At 42.0% G+C, this 17,269-nt stretch overlaps 2 protein-coding genes across 4 annotated transcripts; one reads left to right on the forward strand and one right to left on the reverse strand.

Annotated features, from left to right (window-relative positions):
• The first annotated feature begins 370 nt into the window (after positions 1 to 370).
• On the forward strand, positions 371 to 13,990 carry agbl2 (AGBL carboxypeptidase 2). The gene is made up of 23 exons (XM_061772829.1): positions 371 to 669; positions 1,872 to 2,060; positions 2,437 to 2,566; positions 3,710 to 3,877; positions 3,989 to 4,096; positions 4,581 to 4,737; positions 4,810 to 5,059; positions 6,012 to 6,413; positions 6,606 to 6,748; positions 7,182 to 7,341; positions 7,416 to 7,542; positions 7,619 to 7,719; positions 7,795 to 7,898; positions 8,362 to 8,440; positions 8,547 to 8,639; positions 8,787 to 8,873; positions 9,601 to 9,699; positions 11,681 to 11,780; positions 11,964 to 12,266; positions 12,346 to 12,376; positions 12,447 to 12,646; positions 12,835 to 12,970; positions 13,525 to 13,990. Exons 3-23 carry the CDS (start codon positions 2,455 to 2,457, stop codon positions 13,613 to 13,615), a joined length of 3,051 nt encoding a protein of 1,016 aa, XP_061628813.1. The 5' UTR covers positions 371 to 669; positions 1,872 to 2,060; positions 2,437 to 2,454; the 3' UTR covers positions 13,616 to 13,990.
• On the reverse strand, positions 13,882 to 17,165 carry tmem17 (transmembrane protein 17). Of its 3 annotated transcripts, none has more exons than XM_061772840.1 (5): positions 16,624 to 17,165; positions 16,358 to 16,461; positions 14,547 to 14,660; positions 14,275 to 14,418; positions 13,882 to 14,154 (listed from the first exon to the last, which is right to left on the reverse strand). In XM_061772840.1, the coding sequence occupies exons 1-5, from the start codon at positions 16,718 to 16,720 to the stop codon at positions 14,077 to 14,079; spliced, it is 537 nt and encodes a 178-aa protein (XP_061628824.1). In that variant the 5' UTR covers positions 16,721 to 17,165; the 3' UTR covers positions 13,882 to 14,076. The 3 variants fall into 3 exon arrangements, with proteins under 3 accessions (XP_061628824.1, XP_061628823.1, XP_061628825.1); XM_061772839.1 differs by having other exon boundaries at positions 16,358 to 16,495; XM_061772841.1 differs by lacking the exons at positions 16,358 to 16,461; positions 16,624 to 17,165 and adding an exon at positions 15,886 to 16,298.
• Positions 17,166 to 17,269: the final 104 nt, after the last annotated feature.

Genomic DNA, 17,269 nt, shown 5'->3' on the forward strand with positions numbered 1-17,269 from the left:
CATGTGCTCTACAACCTAGAAATTACATCCTGACTATGGATTAATCGTATACAGAGAGAAGAGTCAATTTGATGGTAAAAAAAAAAATTAAATCTGACATTTATGGATCTCAAATCACAAACTTTTTTTTTTTTTTAACCTCTTGAAAGCCTGGCTGTGTATAGAAGCTAAAAATGTAATCGTCTTAAAAGGCAAGTAGCACCTTTATAAAAACAAAAATAAAAATAGGATAAACTGATCAGAAAATGGATGGGGGGATTCATAGCCCCCCTCCGTGGTGAAAAGGGTTTACTGCGCTAGATCTCTACAATCTGCTTCCACGGTATTCAACTAAAGTTACATTTAGTACAACTACTGCATGTACGAACTATCTGTGACGGCCATTTTGGTTGGCCATAACGACAGCTCCTTGTCCTCTTAATGTGCGATTTTATAGAATATAAGATTCATTATTTCATTTAACCCTAGGCCCTCATTAACGTTATTTGAACTGAACGAACATATTGTTATTCTCTGAATGGGAAGCGAGCATTTTGGTCCATTTGTAGTTTCGAGTGTGGTCAAGCTAACCATGTAGCGGCAATCTCGCGCTGCTTGCTCTGCCCGCCGGTTGCTAGGCGACATCTTTGTTGCACAATGAAGACTGAATGAAATTCAACGTTAAGTTAGGTAAGTCGTCATGAATCAAAAATATGATTAAATACCTTATGTAATTTAGCAGCCGCGGGTAATGAACAATATGAGGACGGAGACGAACAAGTTGTCCTGTTATTTCCCGTCATGTTTGTGTTAAATATCCAATTAAAATTGTTTTATATATCTAAGTTTGCAGTCAGACAGTCGAGGATGACAAACGAACGCCACCGTTACTTTGTTGGAGTTTTTGGCCATTTTGACTACATTTACCGGGCACAGTTTGAACGTACAGTGGGTACGGAAAGTTTTCAGGGCCCCTTAAATTTTTCACTCTTCGTTATATTGGAGCCATTTGTTAAACTCATTTAAGTTAATTTCCCCCTCATTATTGTACACACAGCACCCCATATTGACAGAAAAAACGTAATTGTTGAAATGTTTGCTGATTTATTGAAAAAGAAAAACTGAAATATCACACAGCCATAAGTATTCAGACCCTTTGCTGTGACAGTCATATGTTTAAAGCGGGTGCTGTCCATTTCTTCTGATCATCCTTCAAATGGTTCTACACCTTCATTGGAGTCCAGCTGTGTTTGATTATGCTGATTGGACTTGATCAGGAAAGCCACACACCGGTCTATATAAGTCCTTACAGCTCACAGTGCATGTCAGAGCAAATGAGAATCAATGAGGTCAAAGGAACTGCCTGAAGAGCTGATAGACAGAATTGTGGCAAGGCACAGATCTGGCCAAGGTTACAAAAAAAAATCCACTGCACTTAAAGTTCCCAAGAGCACAGAGGCCTCCATAATCCTGAAATGGAAGACGTTTGGGACGAACAGAATATAATATTATGCATTTATGATTAACACTGCAGGAGAGGAGATCAAAAATATGCTTGTGGATGCAGTTTGCAGTGGTGTAGAGTTCGGCTCTCAGTATGATGCAGTGGAAATTAATGCCTTCAATTCAAGCAGCATAGGAATGACATCAGTGCAATCTGATTGGACCCTTTAGTATATGCTTTGAAATATTTAGATTTACAAAATATAGATAGTATGACATCATTGCTGCATCATTGCCTGTGTGTCTATCACAATTATGTGCTTTTACTATTTCAATAGATTGTAAATGTACTACAGCTGTTCTTTTCTGTGTTTCAACTTTATGAAAAACACTGTTAATGTAGCTATTTTTGTTAAATATATCAATTGGTCTGAATGTTCTCCATTCAGAGACATAGGAACCGAAGAGAAAGAGGACAACTGAGATATGCTGTTAACAAGCTGAATGCAAAAAAAAAAAAAAAAAAAAGCAATGCGTTGAAGATACCAATCTCAACATATCATAGCCATCCCCAGATATCATGCAAATATGCCACCAAGGGGCTATGAGCATCAGGTGGATGACATCTGCTACCATTAGTAAGTGCTACCATCTTCTGGCACATCACATCACATTCATTTTGCTTAACTGGTTTCCATATACGTAATCTTATCAGTAATTTTCATGTGGAAAAAGTCACCATTTTAACTAGAAATGTGTGGAACATTACTCAACTTCACACGTTCTTTAATTGAATGCTTGACTCACTATGCATTCCCACAATTAATAACTGCGTGAGCATGTAACATTTTTTATGCAATTGTATGTAGCCCGCCTACTACATTTTGTCTTTGTTAGTGTTTACCCTTTTCCATGTAGCTAAATAAAATAACTTGTTGTGCAGGGTAGGTCTGCAAACCCAAACTAAAACAACAATTATCAACATAAGTAAACACCTCTCATTTTGCCATTTAGGGAGGGAAAACATCAGCCATGGCCGGCCCTGTGATCAGGAATTGGTGGAACACCTACCAATTGGACAAATCTGACACCAATGACTCCAACAGAGAGGAGGATAAAGAGGATGTAGCAGGGAAAAGGCAGTGTAAGCAGTTTTCATGTGTGTTTACTGTCCCTTATGTAAAAAGATTTATTTTGTAAGTACCCTGCATGGTTTCAATATAGAGCATCTGATGTGGCCCTCAAACCTAATGCCTAATCATTATTAATGAAATAGGCTCCTTTGTCACTGAGATATATAGCAGTCCTATTTAGCATACTGTACTCTCTGGTCAAATGAGCAAAGCTGTTTTTTTCAAGCTAAAGTAATGGACAGTGTTAATGAGAAATGTATCCTATCCACATACTGTACTATGGAAGGAACAAGAACCTTGACAAATAAAGAGTTAAATGAAGATATACCATCATTTCTCGTGTATAATGCGCATCCATGTATAGTACGCACCCCTAAAGTTGACCACAAAATTATGGAAAACTCTTCTACCTATGTATAATGCATTTTTACAATGCATGATTTTGCTTCTACCCATATGATGAGTATTATCTGTATTTTGTTAGTTTTTTCAAAGAATTATTCTGAAGTTAAGCACTTTATTTGAACACGTAAGACTTTTTTTATTTACTTGCTCTTATTTTGAAATTCACAGCCCTACTTTTATTTAGTAAATGGCAAAACACACAATTGTGCTCAAATTTTTGATTACTCAGGCAGAATTTGTAAGGTGGGTACAATTGTTTAAAGAAAAGATGAAGGACCAGGGGAAACACATTTAATTTTATTTTACTTGGATTCAAATTAAACGGTCAAGCATTTCAGAAAAGCATTATCATTCAACAAAACATAACCATAAATAAATTAATGATGGTTGTTGTTCAGTCATCAGTCATATTTAAAAAAAATAAAATAAATACAATTTCACAAATTCTGCCAGGGTATGTAAACTTGTGTGCACAACTGTACATCTATGCAGTCATACATATCCCTGTCATATTGCAATGAAAGTGTAGGCCACACTTCTTTTATAACCACTAGGTGGCAGTGCCATATTGGAATGAAAGTGTACAGCTTTTTCATAACCACTAGATGGCGGCATACATTTATAAAGTGTGAAAGTTTTTTTCCATTTGCCTCTATACCTATGTATGCGCACTATTGACTTTTGACATAAAAGGGGGGGAAAATGCGCATTATACACGAAAAATTACGGTAATTTGTGTGTCTCCTTAGTATCGATAAGTCAGACCCTGCGAACCAGGCAGCTGCGCGTAGAGTTTGATGGTGGACGCCCAGTTTTCAGTCTTCGAGCACCACTGGATCTGGTTCAGTTCCCATCTATCTCCTGCCCCCGTTGGCCAGTAGAGTGTGAGGTCGTCAGTAATGCAATCCATCACATTGGTAATGCGACATTTCCAATTTTTGACATTGACATTTGATTACCCCCGGAACAGTCCATAAGGATTCTGATGATTGCCAATTTAATATTCATACTGCATTTCTGTATCATAGAGTGGGAACCTCCAAGGCCTGAACCTTTCTATCACCCAACTGGTCATGAGAAGATACCCTTTCCACCTGGGGAGGAGAGCAGACAACTTGTCTATTGCATTGACCAGGGTAACTTTGTATGTGAACATTACTGCACACCAAATGTGAATATTCCACATATACTTACTGGCCAACATCTAAGGAGAGCCAATACAAGACGTTTGTTTTGTTTTTTTACAAATTTTCGCTAGTTGTGGCCTTATTTTATTTTTAGTGACGTATCACGCGACCAACGTGCAGTCGAGTGCCGTTTTGTTCGCGAACGTTCCGTTCAAAAGAACCAATCTTTTCAGTGAACGTAATGAACTGAATCAGTTGATGAAATGATTGGTTCTGTGAACTTGGCCGCCGTTTGCGAGTCGGCTGGGGGCGGAAATAGAAGCGTTCTGTGGCACCACTGCATTAAAGTATAGATGAAAAATAAGACACCCGGTAAGGGAATAAAACTATAACACTTTAACAAAGTAGGTACATCCTGACATGAGGTATCCATGAAAGATTTATTTGATAAAAAATGGATTCCCGATCTATTCTGTTTCTCGTTCTTTTTAAGACAATAAGTGTCCCTACTTCACATGCTCTCGTGTTGGAGGCTCACGGGTGTCTGTGACTAGCACCTGTTCTTCTGCTAACGACGTCCACCAGACAGACCTCTCACTGGAGTTTGAATCACGATTTGAGAGTGGAAACCTTCAGAAGGCCGTGCAAGTGTGAGTCTTTGATTGGATTTCATCATTTTGACCCTTTGGTTAGCCTAATCGATGCTATTGTCTACTGCTCAGGGGTCCCTATGACTATGAACTCACCCTCCAGACAGACATGTACACCAGCAAACACACGCAGTGGTTTTACTTCAGAGTCAGGAACATGAAGGCCGGGGTGACCTACCGCTTCACTATTGTCAACTTGATGAAGCGCCGCAGCCTTTACTCCCAGGGCATGAAGCCTCTGCTCTACTCTGAGAGAGCTGCTAAGGAGAACACTGTTGGATGGAAACGTACTGGCTCCAACATCATATACTACCGCAGTCAGGTTGGTGGCTTGCGATAAGTTCAATCATTGTTACATTTATGAGCTTCCTCACGTGGCAGCGCAGATTTTGAGCAATGGTAAAATGGGTTATTTTACCTTTGGGAAGCACGGTAGTGGGAGTGATGTTAAAAATGATCATAGACAATGTACCAGCAGATGTGTTGCAATGAAAATCTAGATTGTATTCAATCAACATAAAACACCAACTGCAATGCAGTTTGGCATCCGATCAGAGATTACGCAGAGTGGAGAACAAGATACTACAGCATGCCACTGGTCTTTCAACAGGCTTTTGAGTAACTTGCCAAAGGGTCAAACTTAGTACTGTAGGCAATATGTGCATAATGCCCTTGGTATTTCCTTTCTATCTAATCCATTCTTATTTTTCCAGTCATCATTTTAAACCTTTCTTCAAATGTTCAGATCAAAGTAAGAATTGGTGGGTACATGTTGTTTGTTAGTGTTTTGTATGGTGCAATTTTCGACCACCTTTAGAAGAATTTTTCAAGAATTATCGTCCCTATTAAAGACGCCAACTTATTAATCATGAATTGATTGCTTTGTGTTAAACTGAACTCTATTTTCCATAGCTGAATATACATACAGTGTGTATTTTTGCACATCTTTAGATGATCAGACATTTGTCATCGTTTGTTTGTTTGTTTTCCAGTGAAATCTTTTAACAATGCAAACAGCAAAGGTTCAGTTCCCACTTGACAATGTTAGTGTGAATAGTTGTCTGTTTCTGTATGTGCCCTGTAATTGACTGGTAAGCAGTTCAGCCCGTGGGATCGGTACGCCCTTGCTCACCCATAACCTTCACCAAGTGGTCTAATTATGTATGTATGCATGAATGGATGGATAGCTGGATGCATGAATAGATGAATAGAACCTAACCCTTCCTCAACACTAATGTTGTGTCTCACAGAGTTCCATGTCTGTCTCAATTCAGAATGCCAAGGATACCAATGAGTCAAAGGCCCTGTACTCGCTCGCATGGACTCTCCATTTCCCATATGAATCTGACACTTGCTACATCGCCCACTGCTACCCCTACACCTATTCAGACCTACAACGCTATCTTAGGCACATTTCATCCAACCCAGCAGTGGTGTCATTCTGCAAAGTGCGGGTGCTGTGCCACAGTCTGGCTGGCAACGCAGTGTATGTGCTGACAGTAACGTCACGGGCTGGCGACCAAGAAGACGAGGGCAAAACCAAGAGAGCTGTTGTGGTCACGGCCCGAGTACACCCGGGAGAAACCAATGCGTCCTGGTTGATGGAGGGATTCCTGGACTTCCTGCTCGGGAACTCTGATGATGCTCAACTTCTGCGGGACACCTTTGTTTTTAAGGTGAGAAAGTATAGGGCTGACTAGATTGAGGAGATGATTCTCGTGGGTTTTATTATTTAATACAGAGTAGTGATGTCGTTGCTTTTGTATGTTGTGTGACTTGACCAAGTCGTCAAACAATATATATGTGTGATTTCTGTGCCTCATGCCAGTCATTTTCAAATGATTTTCTTTCTCCATCCTACGGTGCAGGTGGTGCCAATGCTGAACCCAGACGGTGTGGTGGTTGGCAATTACCGCTGTTCTCTGGCAGGCAGGGACCTCAACAGGAATTACAAGACTATGCTCAGGGATTCTTTCCCATGCGTATGGCACACCCGGAACATGGTGGAAAAGTGAGCAGTATCTTTTAGTATTCTATTGCATAATAACTTTTATTAAGTCACTGATGGCGTAGCGGTTCACTCACCTGACTTCCGTGTAGGCAGCGCGGGTTTAGTTCCTACTCAGTGACATTGTACCTGCGAGTGTGCATGGTTATCTGTCACGTAGCACATTATTTGTGTCTGTAGCCAACCGCTTATGTTCTTTAGTCTAGTTTGAGATGGGGGCTCCTAGCGAAACATAAAATGGCTCTAATGGCAGATTAAAGGCAGACAGACACATTTGCTAATCAATTGTTTCTTCTCAGTGGATTTACTTAACTAATATCCACATTGGCTCCATAAAATAGGGCTTAGTGCTTTCTTTCTTTACTATCTATTAGATTGATTGACAAACTATCAAGATAAACAAACTGAGGATACTGTTATTGTCTATATTCCTCAGACTGATGAAGCAGACAGATGTAGTTCTCTACTGTGACTTTCATGGCCACAACCGTAAAAACAATGTCTTTATGTACGGTTGTAACAACCGAGACGATGATTCGCCAAAGCTTCAAGAAAGAGTTTTCCCTCTGATGCTGAGCAAGAATGTCAGAAACAAGGTATTATACGCTAATATTTTGGTCTGCACATTTTCAAACTGCTAGTCACGACTGCCTGCATCCTGTTTCCACAGTTCTCCTTCAAGAGCTGTAAATTCCAGGTGCAGAGAAGCAAAGAGGGAACGGGACGAGTCGCCATGTGGAGACTCGGTATAAAAAACAGCTACACTATGGAGGTCACCTTTGGAGGTTCCACGCTGGGTTGGTTTACACCTTCTGAATGTGTTGCGCTATGTGTACGCTTTTAGTGTGTGTCTCAAGTCTGACTTTTCATCAGGTGATCGGAAGGGAACCCATTTTACCACTCAGGACCTTAAGTCGCTGGGTTTTTGCTTTTGTGACACCTTACTTGACTATTGTGACCCCGATCCGATGAAGGTAAGAGAACAGCGATTAAGTTGACCTGAACGCATGCAGCTCACTGCTTGAATTAGTTTAATAATCTCGCTGCAGGTGACTTACTGTCTGAAAGAACTCGCAGCTCTGTTGAGAGATGAAGTCAGACAACTGGGCAAAGAATTGGATACCGACTTCTCTGTATTTGATTTGGAATCTGGGTAATATAATCTTACACATTGAGTTGCAATCTAACTATATTTAAATATTTGTTGGAAAACCCGGAGTTTGATTTTATATGCATCTTATGCCACAAACACGGGCCCGGGAGTCCACCCGAGAGCGGCCCGGTGGACGAGACACGTCCCACATCTACAATTTCTTTATCACAAAGAATGTCGTGTTTGATAATCAGTAAAAAAAGATTTTAAGCAAGATGAAACAAGTGAAAATATGTAATGAAATGAATGAGTGAGTGAACCTCAAACAGAATCAGTTCACACTTGTTCATCATTGTCTTTCCTGAAAGTCGAATTTATAGAAAAGCTGTTGTCTTGGATCACTTCGATTGTGTAGGTTAACCTGATCGTTGGTAAATCATGCCAATAATTTCAGACTTTATACCGTGATCGATGTGTTATTAAAATCAGCTTGAACGTGACTATTTCTTTTTTGCTTTTGCAGCACAAGTGGTTCCAATAGTTCAGATTCTGATGGACTTCCATTACATTTGCTCGCACAGCCACAAACTGAACATGCAGAGGTATAATGATGTGTTTCTACAAAAGAACTTTTTTTCTCTGATTCTAATCAGATTTGAATCAAATAAAAAAAAAAAACATGTGTTTATCTGCATCTCCTCTCCAAAGCAATCTCCAGTCAAGAATAAGAAGAAAATGACTCGCAAAGAAAGAAACAGGCTGAAAAGTAGGATACAACCTGTACAACAAGTTCAACATATTGTAAGACAATACTAGAGTCATTTATCTATTCTGCAAATAACTGTTGAATGTCAAACATTTGGACACACTTTCTCATTTATAGCATGAGCAAAACCTTTGAATGGTACTTTACAACAGATCTTCAACACCATGAAATGATCTTTGCAGGAGTCTGACTTTCCGCAGGAGATTGAGAATGCACAAAAAGAGAGCATCCAAGAAAGCCCACTTAGACGACACGGGAGAAAATGGAAGGTATGACATATGGAATCATCACAGTATGGTATGGGAACTGTACCATACAGGACTGGAAGGCTCTCCAGCGTCTTATTAAAACTGCACAACACATCTGTGGAGGAGCCTTCACAGCACTACACTGCATTTATGACAGCCGTGTCACAAAGAGGGCACAGAATGTTATCAGAGACAGTACACATCCACAACACACACTAATGATAACACAATCTATGAACCGCACTGTGAAGCATTTTTCTTTTCTAATCCTGCTCACTTGAATTGTTTCCACTGTGCAATGCCTCTGCACACTGCATTACTTGAATGGTCAAATGCCTACATCTTTGCACATTTTATTCAGATTTTTTTTTGCACTATTACGACTGCCAAATTCAATACATTCATACACTGTCCTTTTTTTTTTTTTTTTTTTAATTATCATTGTTTTTAAATTGTTTTTATGTACATTGCCCAGACCCCCCCCCCCCCCCCCCATTTTTCAGCATTTCATTAGCTTTTATAATTTCTTTTTTTAATCTTTCATATTCTTTGTATAAGTGGAGGGAGACTGGCCAAGTAAGACCTTCATTGCTCTGTGTTACCCTTATGTTTTTACTGTGCATATGACAAATAAACATCTTGAATCTTCAATGTGTAATATATGCTATAAAATATGATATAAAGCCATATGAATGGAATTCCCATGAAATTGCTGATATTGAATTATATCAACCCTTTGCCTATCAAGGTAAATATTCCAGCCAGGAAAAGCGTGATCCCTACAGCAAATACTGACCATGCAGGGATCAGTCATGTGACCCTTTGGCAAGGCTTTGAGCCTCTCAAGGTAATCAAGTTGATCACTATCGCCTTAAAACACCAACAATACAATTTACCCAAACATTTTAGCCGGTAAATCAATGAACTTTTAACTTAAAACTCGATGGGCCCTAATTTCTTGAATGGCGTCAATCCGGCAAGGCGGGTGGGCGCAACTGTGCGCCAGAGGCTGGTTAGACCAGTGTTGGTAATTTTGTAGATCTGAGAGCAGGCCATCTGCGCCACTGTAAGTGTGTTTACGGCCGACTTCAGTCGCCACCAATCAAAGCGGCTCCACTCATTCCTTTCAAATATGGTTCGACTGACAGTCTTGACAGAGACCTGGCACCATTCTCTGCGCGTAATTGGACGATGTGTAACGGCAGCCATCTGTGCGTGACTGGACCATTCTCATTGCTCTGGCCATGATGTGGCAACTGACAATGTGAGTGGGTACCCTTTTTAAATACAGAATGTGCTGGTGATATAAATATGTCCGCTGAGCTCAGTATCTGTCAGCCCATCCCGGATCAAATTCACCAAAATTGCATTAGACCGTCAGTCTAGCCTGTGCCGGTTCAGACATGGTCTGAACAGGCGTAGGTTTAGATCAACTTTCTGCCATCAAATTTTCACTCTGCCAGGCACACCCTCGCAGTGCTGGAATGCCCAGTTTGGCGCAAAGCTGTCTGCCAAATTGGCAAACACACAGCGAGCCTTGCACTCGCACAAAAATCAGGATCCGTTGGCATTTGCAACCCGCCGCAGATGCACCGTCTACAAGAATACAGCCCTACGTCGCAACCTCCGTTTTTACTCATCTTAAATGAAACAATTGCAGTGGGCAAAATTTACAACTCACTATCTTCATTCACACTTATTGAATGCCCACCATCTAATTTGGATGTCTCCCCCAATTTGGATGCCCGGGTCCACTACCCCGTCGCCACGTTGAGTCGTCCCTCAAATTTTAACTCACAACACAAAGCAAAAAATGAACATAACTTACTAAGTAAGTAAGTTAGTGCACTCCTAAGTCAAGGAAACACTGTACCCGGTTCCAATAATGTTGGGACGTCGTGTAAAACGTACATAAAAATAGAATATGATGATCTAAAGATCCTTTTCTACCTATATTCAATTGAAACAACTACAATGATGCAAGATATTTAATGTTAAACGTTGTTTTTTTGCAAATATTCACTACGTTCCCAAAAAAGCTGGGACAAAGGCATATTTACCATTGAGTTATATTACCTTTCCTTTTAACAACATTCAGTCAGCGTTTGGGAACCGAGGACACTTATTGTTGACGCTTTAGAGGTGGAATTCTTTCCCATTCTCGGCTGATGTACAACTTCATTTGTACAGTCCGAGGTGTTCGTTGTGGCGTTTCATAATGCGCCACACATTTGCAATAGGTGACGTGCGTGTACTGCAGGCCAGTTTTAGTGCTGCCGCTCTTTTACTATGAAGCCATTCTGTTGTAACACGTGTTGAAAGTGGCTTGGCACTGTTGGCACTGTCTTGCTGAAATAAGTCAGGACGTGCCCTGAAAAAGATTTTCCTTAGATGCCGGCATATGTTGCTCCAAAACCCAAATGTACCTTTCAGCGTGAATGGTGCCTTCACAGATGTGCAAGTTACCCATCCCGTGGGCACTAACTAGCACACACTCAATACCATCACAGATGCTGGCTCAGTGGTGTGCAAAGCTCACTCGGTGGCTAGGGCCTGATTCAATGTGCATGCTCCTCAAAGTTCTCCACCTTTGACAACCGACAGTCGGGGAGGGCAGGGGGGAATGTTGTGGATGGGAGCATTTCAACCTCAACAACCAGCCGTCAACGCTTGCTGGCTCTCTGTAAATTTCTTATAGGGGCGCCTGTTGATAACCCCCAAAACCTGATCATTGTTTTGTTTTTATTTACATCCCAACTTCATTGGAATTGGGGTTTGTTTTTCAAATCAATGTTAAATTGTAAATGTTCCCCTGTGGTCTGTTTTAGGGAACTTGTCAAGAAGACGTGAGGGCAGAAGAAGACATGCGTTGCAAGAAGAGAGCATGCGCAAACCTCAACACTTATGCAGCCATTTCACCTCATAGAGGTGCACTTTGTAAAAGACTTTGATCTAATGTTGTAGTTTTTTACTGACGCTGCAGAAGCGTTTTTGGTCGCCACCGTTTGGGTGCAGTGCACAGACTCTGAATGTAAGCCATGAAGACGTGTTGGAATGTCTGATGTTGTCGATTTGTGTGTGTGTGCGCGTGTTGACGTTTGCCTCCATCAGACCAACAAAGAGACAGAGCACAGTGGAGATATTCATCAAAGCTGCTGCAACTCAGCGCTCTCCTTCAGCGACCTCCAAGATTCTTGCACCCGGCCCAGCAACACCTGCAGCAGCTTCAACATCAGTACCATCATCATCTACAGCAACATCATCATCAGCAGCCGCAACATTATCTTCAGCAGCCGCATTACCATCGTCATCATCAGCCGCAGCATTATAATCGCCACCTTCATCAGCAGCAGCTACAGCAACAGCATCCTCATCCTCATCAACAGCAGCAGCAGCAGCAGCATTGCGTCGCTCGTGAGTGGAACGGCGCACCCTTAACAATTTGTTTTGCATGCAGAAGTTCCAAATGTTTCAATTTGTGTCACTCTTCCAGGGCTATCACCCTTCGGTGGAACATCGGACAGGTAAAACTGGGACCATGAAATACATTTTCAGTCAGTTCAGTCAGCATCACAAATGTCCTTCTCGTTTCAGTCTTCGTCGTCCCATGTTTGACATTGTTCCCACAAGGCGCCTGCCGTCCAGCATCGCCGGTGATGATAACCATTGCAGAGACAGAAATTCCTCAATGACGCCAAATCGTTACTACGTCCACCAGGATCTGCCCGCTGCACTTGCAGACAAACCCAACACCAAATGGCGAGACGAGAGAGAGGAAGGGGCTTTTACTGAAGGTTGGTCTTTAATATTGACACAGACAGTTGATTTATACTCGATGGTACATACAACTACAGTTTAATGAAATCCAATACAAGAGCAAAATCGTTGTTATGTACTTTTAAGTTAATATTGTGTGTTTCTGCTAAATACTGTGGCTTCGGCTGAGAAACAACTGATCACTTTGGTTTTGTATTTTGTTTAGTTGGATTGCTTAAACATCTCCCATTTCGAGAGCTTAACCGCCGAGATCTCGTCTCCGAAATCTGTCAGAGAAAGCCCATTTCACACCCCAATTTTTTTGTGCCTGTACTACGGTACACAGACCTGCAAGGACACAGGTAAAACTTGATTGTGGATGGATGGAGAAATGGATGCGTGCTTTACTAAAATTGACAGAATAGCAATCGTTGAACTCACACCTTGTTATTATTATGACCATCCCATTCTTTGAAATTTTTTTTTTTTTTTTCCCTCCCGACTTCAATATCGGCCACTTGATTCAGTTTCTATAAAGTGTACGCGCAGCATGGCTGGGTGTAAAGGGAAAGTTAAGATGGTGAGGGATGTATGGAAAGGTGAATGGCAGTTTGTCACATTTGATTGAACAAAAGTCCTGCAATGACATTAAAAGCCTTCGATGTAGCAATTAAAAAAGAAAGTGCTGTTTTAAAGTACAGCGGAACCAGCATCCTTTCCGAGACCCTGGGATGTTTCGGGGCAACGCTTACGTCTTCCACGACAACATCCCCATGCTGGTTTGTGTTATAACTGAGGCAAATTTGTCTTTTTATTGGTTGTAAGTTGTACATTATTTCTGAATATTGTGGTTCCACTTGAATAACGTGTTGTTAAGATAATCACAAACATTTGCATGTTTTTCCTTTTCCCTCAGACTGAGCGAGTCAACTTTAGAAAAAGGACCAAAGGTTGTTTTACCCCCTGTAGCAAAGCCCTCCGCATCCACAGGGTGGCACCATAGGTGAGTGGCACTGTCAGGCCCCCAAACTCAGAAGAGAAGGTCCGTCACGGTACTGCTCCGGAGAGGCCAGTCACCACAAGACCATCCCATCCAGCGTCCATGACGGACACTCTGGCCAGTGATTGGAACCTACTTGAACGGACATACAGGAACATGCGAAAGCATCGAGGTAACAAGGTCCCAATGATGTTGGTGTCAAATAATTGTTAATTCATTAATGATGGGATCATAAGATTGGTCTGGATACAATTCAGTAATAACAAATCAACATTTTAAAATGTATGCACAAGTTTTTATTATTTACAAACACAGCAAACAATAGTGCAATCCCATGAAATGTCAACAAAATACAAAAATAAATACGTTTGTTTTCTCTTTATGAATGTTTTTTTTTACATTTTACAAAAACAACATATGACATTGATATGAGGTGCTCTGGATGTGCGAAGTTGATAAACAAATGTTTCAGTCAAACTGGCGGAGATGGAATTGACTTCCTGTATGTCTGACCAAGTCCCGGAGAGCCACAAAACCAGCAACCGCCTGAGGGATTCAAGGAGAAGGATTTTGCTCATGTAACTTGTGATGCAATTCACTCATTCACAATAATGCCGATGACGGACGTATTCGTGTCCCGTCCCGTGATGAAAGGAAACGGCGTACCTGTGTAAGGATGAAAAGCGCTAGAACGATATGAATGCCTCTCTCCAAGGGCTGGACGAGAATGGCTTCATTGAAGAGCTGAAAGAGGATTTGTGGCAACTGCAGCAAGATGCTCAGCAGCCAAAATCCAGCCAACTCTGCAATCTTCCACAAACAGAAAACGCAATCCAATTATTTCGCTACTTTGGGCTCCTGAAAGTAAATGTTCTCCATTTGTGTGACGGGTGTTGGATCGATTCTCAAAATTCATTTTATTGTCAGTGATGTGCTACCTTTTCCCGCAGGTTCCCCACATAGCCGAGATAAAGTCTGATGGCCTCAATCACAGTCATCAGGATGAGGACAGTTACGAGGATGAACTTGTAGTAGTCAGGCAAAGCAGAATACTAGTAAAACAAAAAAATGATGTGGTTAACCAACAATTATACTGTAGTTACTGCGGTTGTTTAATTATTCCATGCGGTTGCTTGCGACATCAGAACTGCTGCACTCATACAGCTATTTTTTCTTGGAGACTGGTTAGAGCGTCAGCCTCACAGTTCTGCGGACACGGGTTCAATCCCCGGCCCCGCCTGTGTGGAGTTTGCATGTTCTCCCCGTACCTGCGTGGGTTTCCTCCCACATCCCAAAAACATGCATTAATTGGGGACTCTAAATTGCCCGTAGGTGTGAATGTGAGTGCGAATGTTGTTTGTTTGTATGTGCCCTGCGATTGGCTGGCAACCAGCTCAGGGTGTACCCCGCCTCCTGCCCCATGACAGCTGGGAAACAAAAGGGAGTGGAATATGCTACATCCACGAAAAATGGTGGACTGATGTCACTGAGCTCCCCGCACACTGCAGCCCGGACTTGGACTCGGTGTTTTTCAACTGGAAGTCATTCTGCTTGCCGCGTGAGTTTGCTGTATTCATAGTCGCCGGTGTTTACATCCCATACTCCCCCCCACAAGCTAACACTAATGCTGCACTGTAAAAAACTAGCTGATTAAGTAGACGAACTCGAAAAAAACTTCACACCTCGTTATTCTTGGGGACTTTAACAAAGCAAACTTCAATCACGAACTCCCTAAATACAATCAGATGGTCCCGCCAGGGAAAAGAACTTTCTAGCTGAACGACTCGTGCTCGTCTGATGACTGGTTAAGTCACTTAACGCAACGTAAAGGCACAAACTTGAATGTGCGAAACCTGTTGTGAAAACAGTAAAGAAGTGGACCAATGAAGCTACGATGGAACTTCGAGACTGTTTAGACTGCACAGATTGGAGTGTATTTCAAACTTCAACTGGCAGCTTGGATGAATATACGGACACTATTACATCCTATATCAGCTTCTGTGAAGATGTGTTTGTGTTCCAACGAAGACATTTCCAATGTTCAATTAACAACAAGCTGCGGTTCGCTGCAAAACGTCGGCAACTTCGCCCAGGCCAAAGAGGACGTCTGTCGGAGTGGGCACAGAGCCCTGTTCAGGCCAGAAACCAGCTGACAAAGGAAATTATGCAGAAACGCCGGAAAAGCAGTTTGGCGAGGATTACGATCAACTACAACGAACCGACTACAGGCGATCATCACCGCAAGCAGAGAACAATAAAAGACGACGACTTGAATACCTTCTGCTGCAGATTTGAAAAGGACACTTTGACAAAAAAACGACATTGAATGCCGGTGACCTTCGATCCCTCGGGCCGCACAGGATCAAAAAGCGACATCGATGTGTGAAGGATATCACCGCATGGGCTCAGGAACACTTCAGAAAACCAATGTCAGTCAATGCAGTTCGGCGCTACATCCGGAAGGGCAACTTAAAACTCTACTATGCAAAGCGAAAGCCATTTATCACAAACAGCGCGGGCTTCTCTGGGCCCGAGCTCATCGAAGATGGACCGATGCGAAGTGGAAAAGTGTTCTGTGGGCCGACGAGTCCACATTTCAAATTGTTTTGGGAAATTGTGGACGTCGTGTCCTCCGGGCCAAAGAGGAAAAGAAAACAAAACTGTGTCTAAAAGAGCATATTAATGGCTGAACACACTTTTATTACTGATCCAACACGTTGACGTGAGCAGTCCAAAAGTCGGTTCGTACTTTGAGGCGCAGCATGACAATCTCACTGATCCACCACAGGGGGAAGAAGCACATGTTGAAGAACAGAGACATCTGGAGCGGCAGACTGGACAAAACGCGTCTGTCTGGGAAGACAAAAAAGCAGACACGAAGAGGGGACTTGTGACGCGGAGTCGTGGGGGGGGGGGAAGGCGACATTCGTATCGTTAGCCGCGCTAGCCGGCAGCATCACGTCGAGCACATTGTGTATGAAATGTATGAAATACATAAATCCCCAAATCCGTTACCGTGTGCTGACGACGTGTGGCCAGGCTCCCTCTGCTCCACGAAGACATTACGGGAAAAGTCCTCCAAACGTCGTCGGATAGTGGCCGGGATGTCCATGGCTTGGAGCGCCCGATGCTAACGCTAAACGCAACAAAACACACCACCCCAAAAAAAAAAAAGCGACCCTCCTCTTCCTGTTCGCACTCGGCAAAGGCTGCTCCCGTCTCCATGGATACCAGCCAACACCAGCCTTCAACAATCAGCCTTCCGCTCAAAAGTCGCGTTTTGTTGTCCCGTTGCATACACAAAGTCCCCCCAAAAATCAATAATTAAAATAAAAATCAACTAACATTGACACATTCACTGGGTCAGGGTAATCGATGCACAAAACATCTGATTTTGAATACAGAGGGTCAAGCAATGCGAGGGGGAACTTTTTCACACAGGGCGAGGTAGCTTGGAATAGTTTTTTTCCCCCTTTCCTTTAATAAATAAAATCAGCATTTTATGTTTATTTGGGTTATCGTTGTCTGATTATCTGAAAAAAAAGACAAAAAATATAAGAGTCTGAGAAGAAGGGGGCAATACTTTTTCACAGCACTGTATAATTTTCAAAAGTAGCAATTATGAACAAAAATAAAAACAATCCTGCAATAGTTTGATATT

This window comes from Phyllopteryx taeniolatus, chromosome 5 (genome assembly GCF_024500385.1).
Source record: "Phyllopteryx taeniolatus isolate TA_2022b chromosome 5, UOR_Ptae_1.2, whole genome shotgun sequence".
Lineage (NCBI taxonomy): Eukaryota > Metazoa > Chordata > Actinopteri > Syngnathiformes > Syngnathidae > Phyllopteryx > Phyllopteryx taeniolatus.

What these genes read in the sequence shown, in the direction of transcription:
- tmem17 (XM_061772839.1), bottom strand. Translation starts at nt 16,905, where the DNA reads ATGCAACGGGACAACAAAACGCGACTTTTGAGCGGAAGGCTGATTGTT. An exon ending in TTGTCATGCTGCGCCTCAAA is followed by an intron (nt 14,661 to 16,357) that starts GTACGAACCGAC and finishes TTGTTTTACTAG; the next exon opens with TATTCTGCTTTGCCTGACTA. An exon ending in TGGGGAACCTGCGGGAAAAG is followed by an intron (nt 14,419 to 14,546) that starts GTAGCACATCAC and finishes TGTTTGTGGAAG; the next exon opens with ATTGCAGAGTTGGCTGGATT.
- agbl2 (XM_061772829.1), top strand. Translation starts at nt 2,455, where the DNA reads ATGGCCGGCCCTGTGATCAGGAATTGGTGGAACACCTACCAATTGGAC. An exon ending in TGTAGCAGGGAAAAGGCAGT is followed by an intron (nt 2,567 to 3,709) that starts GTAAGCAGTTTT and finishes GTGTCTCCTTAG; the next exon opens with TATCGATAAGTCAGACCCTG. An exon ending in TTCGGTGGAACATCGGACAG is followed by an intron (nt 12,377 to 12,446) that starts GTAAAACTGGGA and finishes TTCTCGTTTCAG; the next exon opens with TCTTCGTCGTCCCATGTTTG.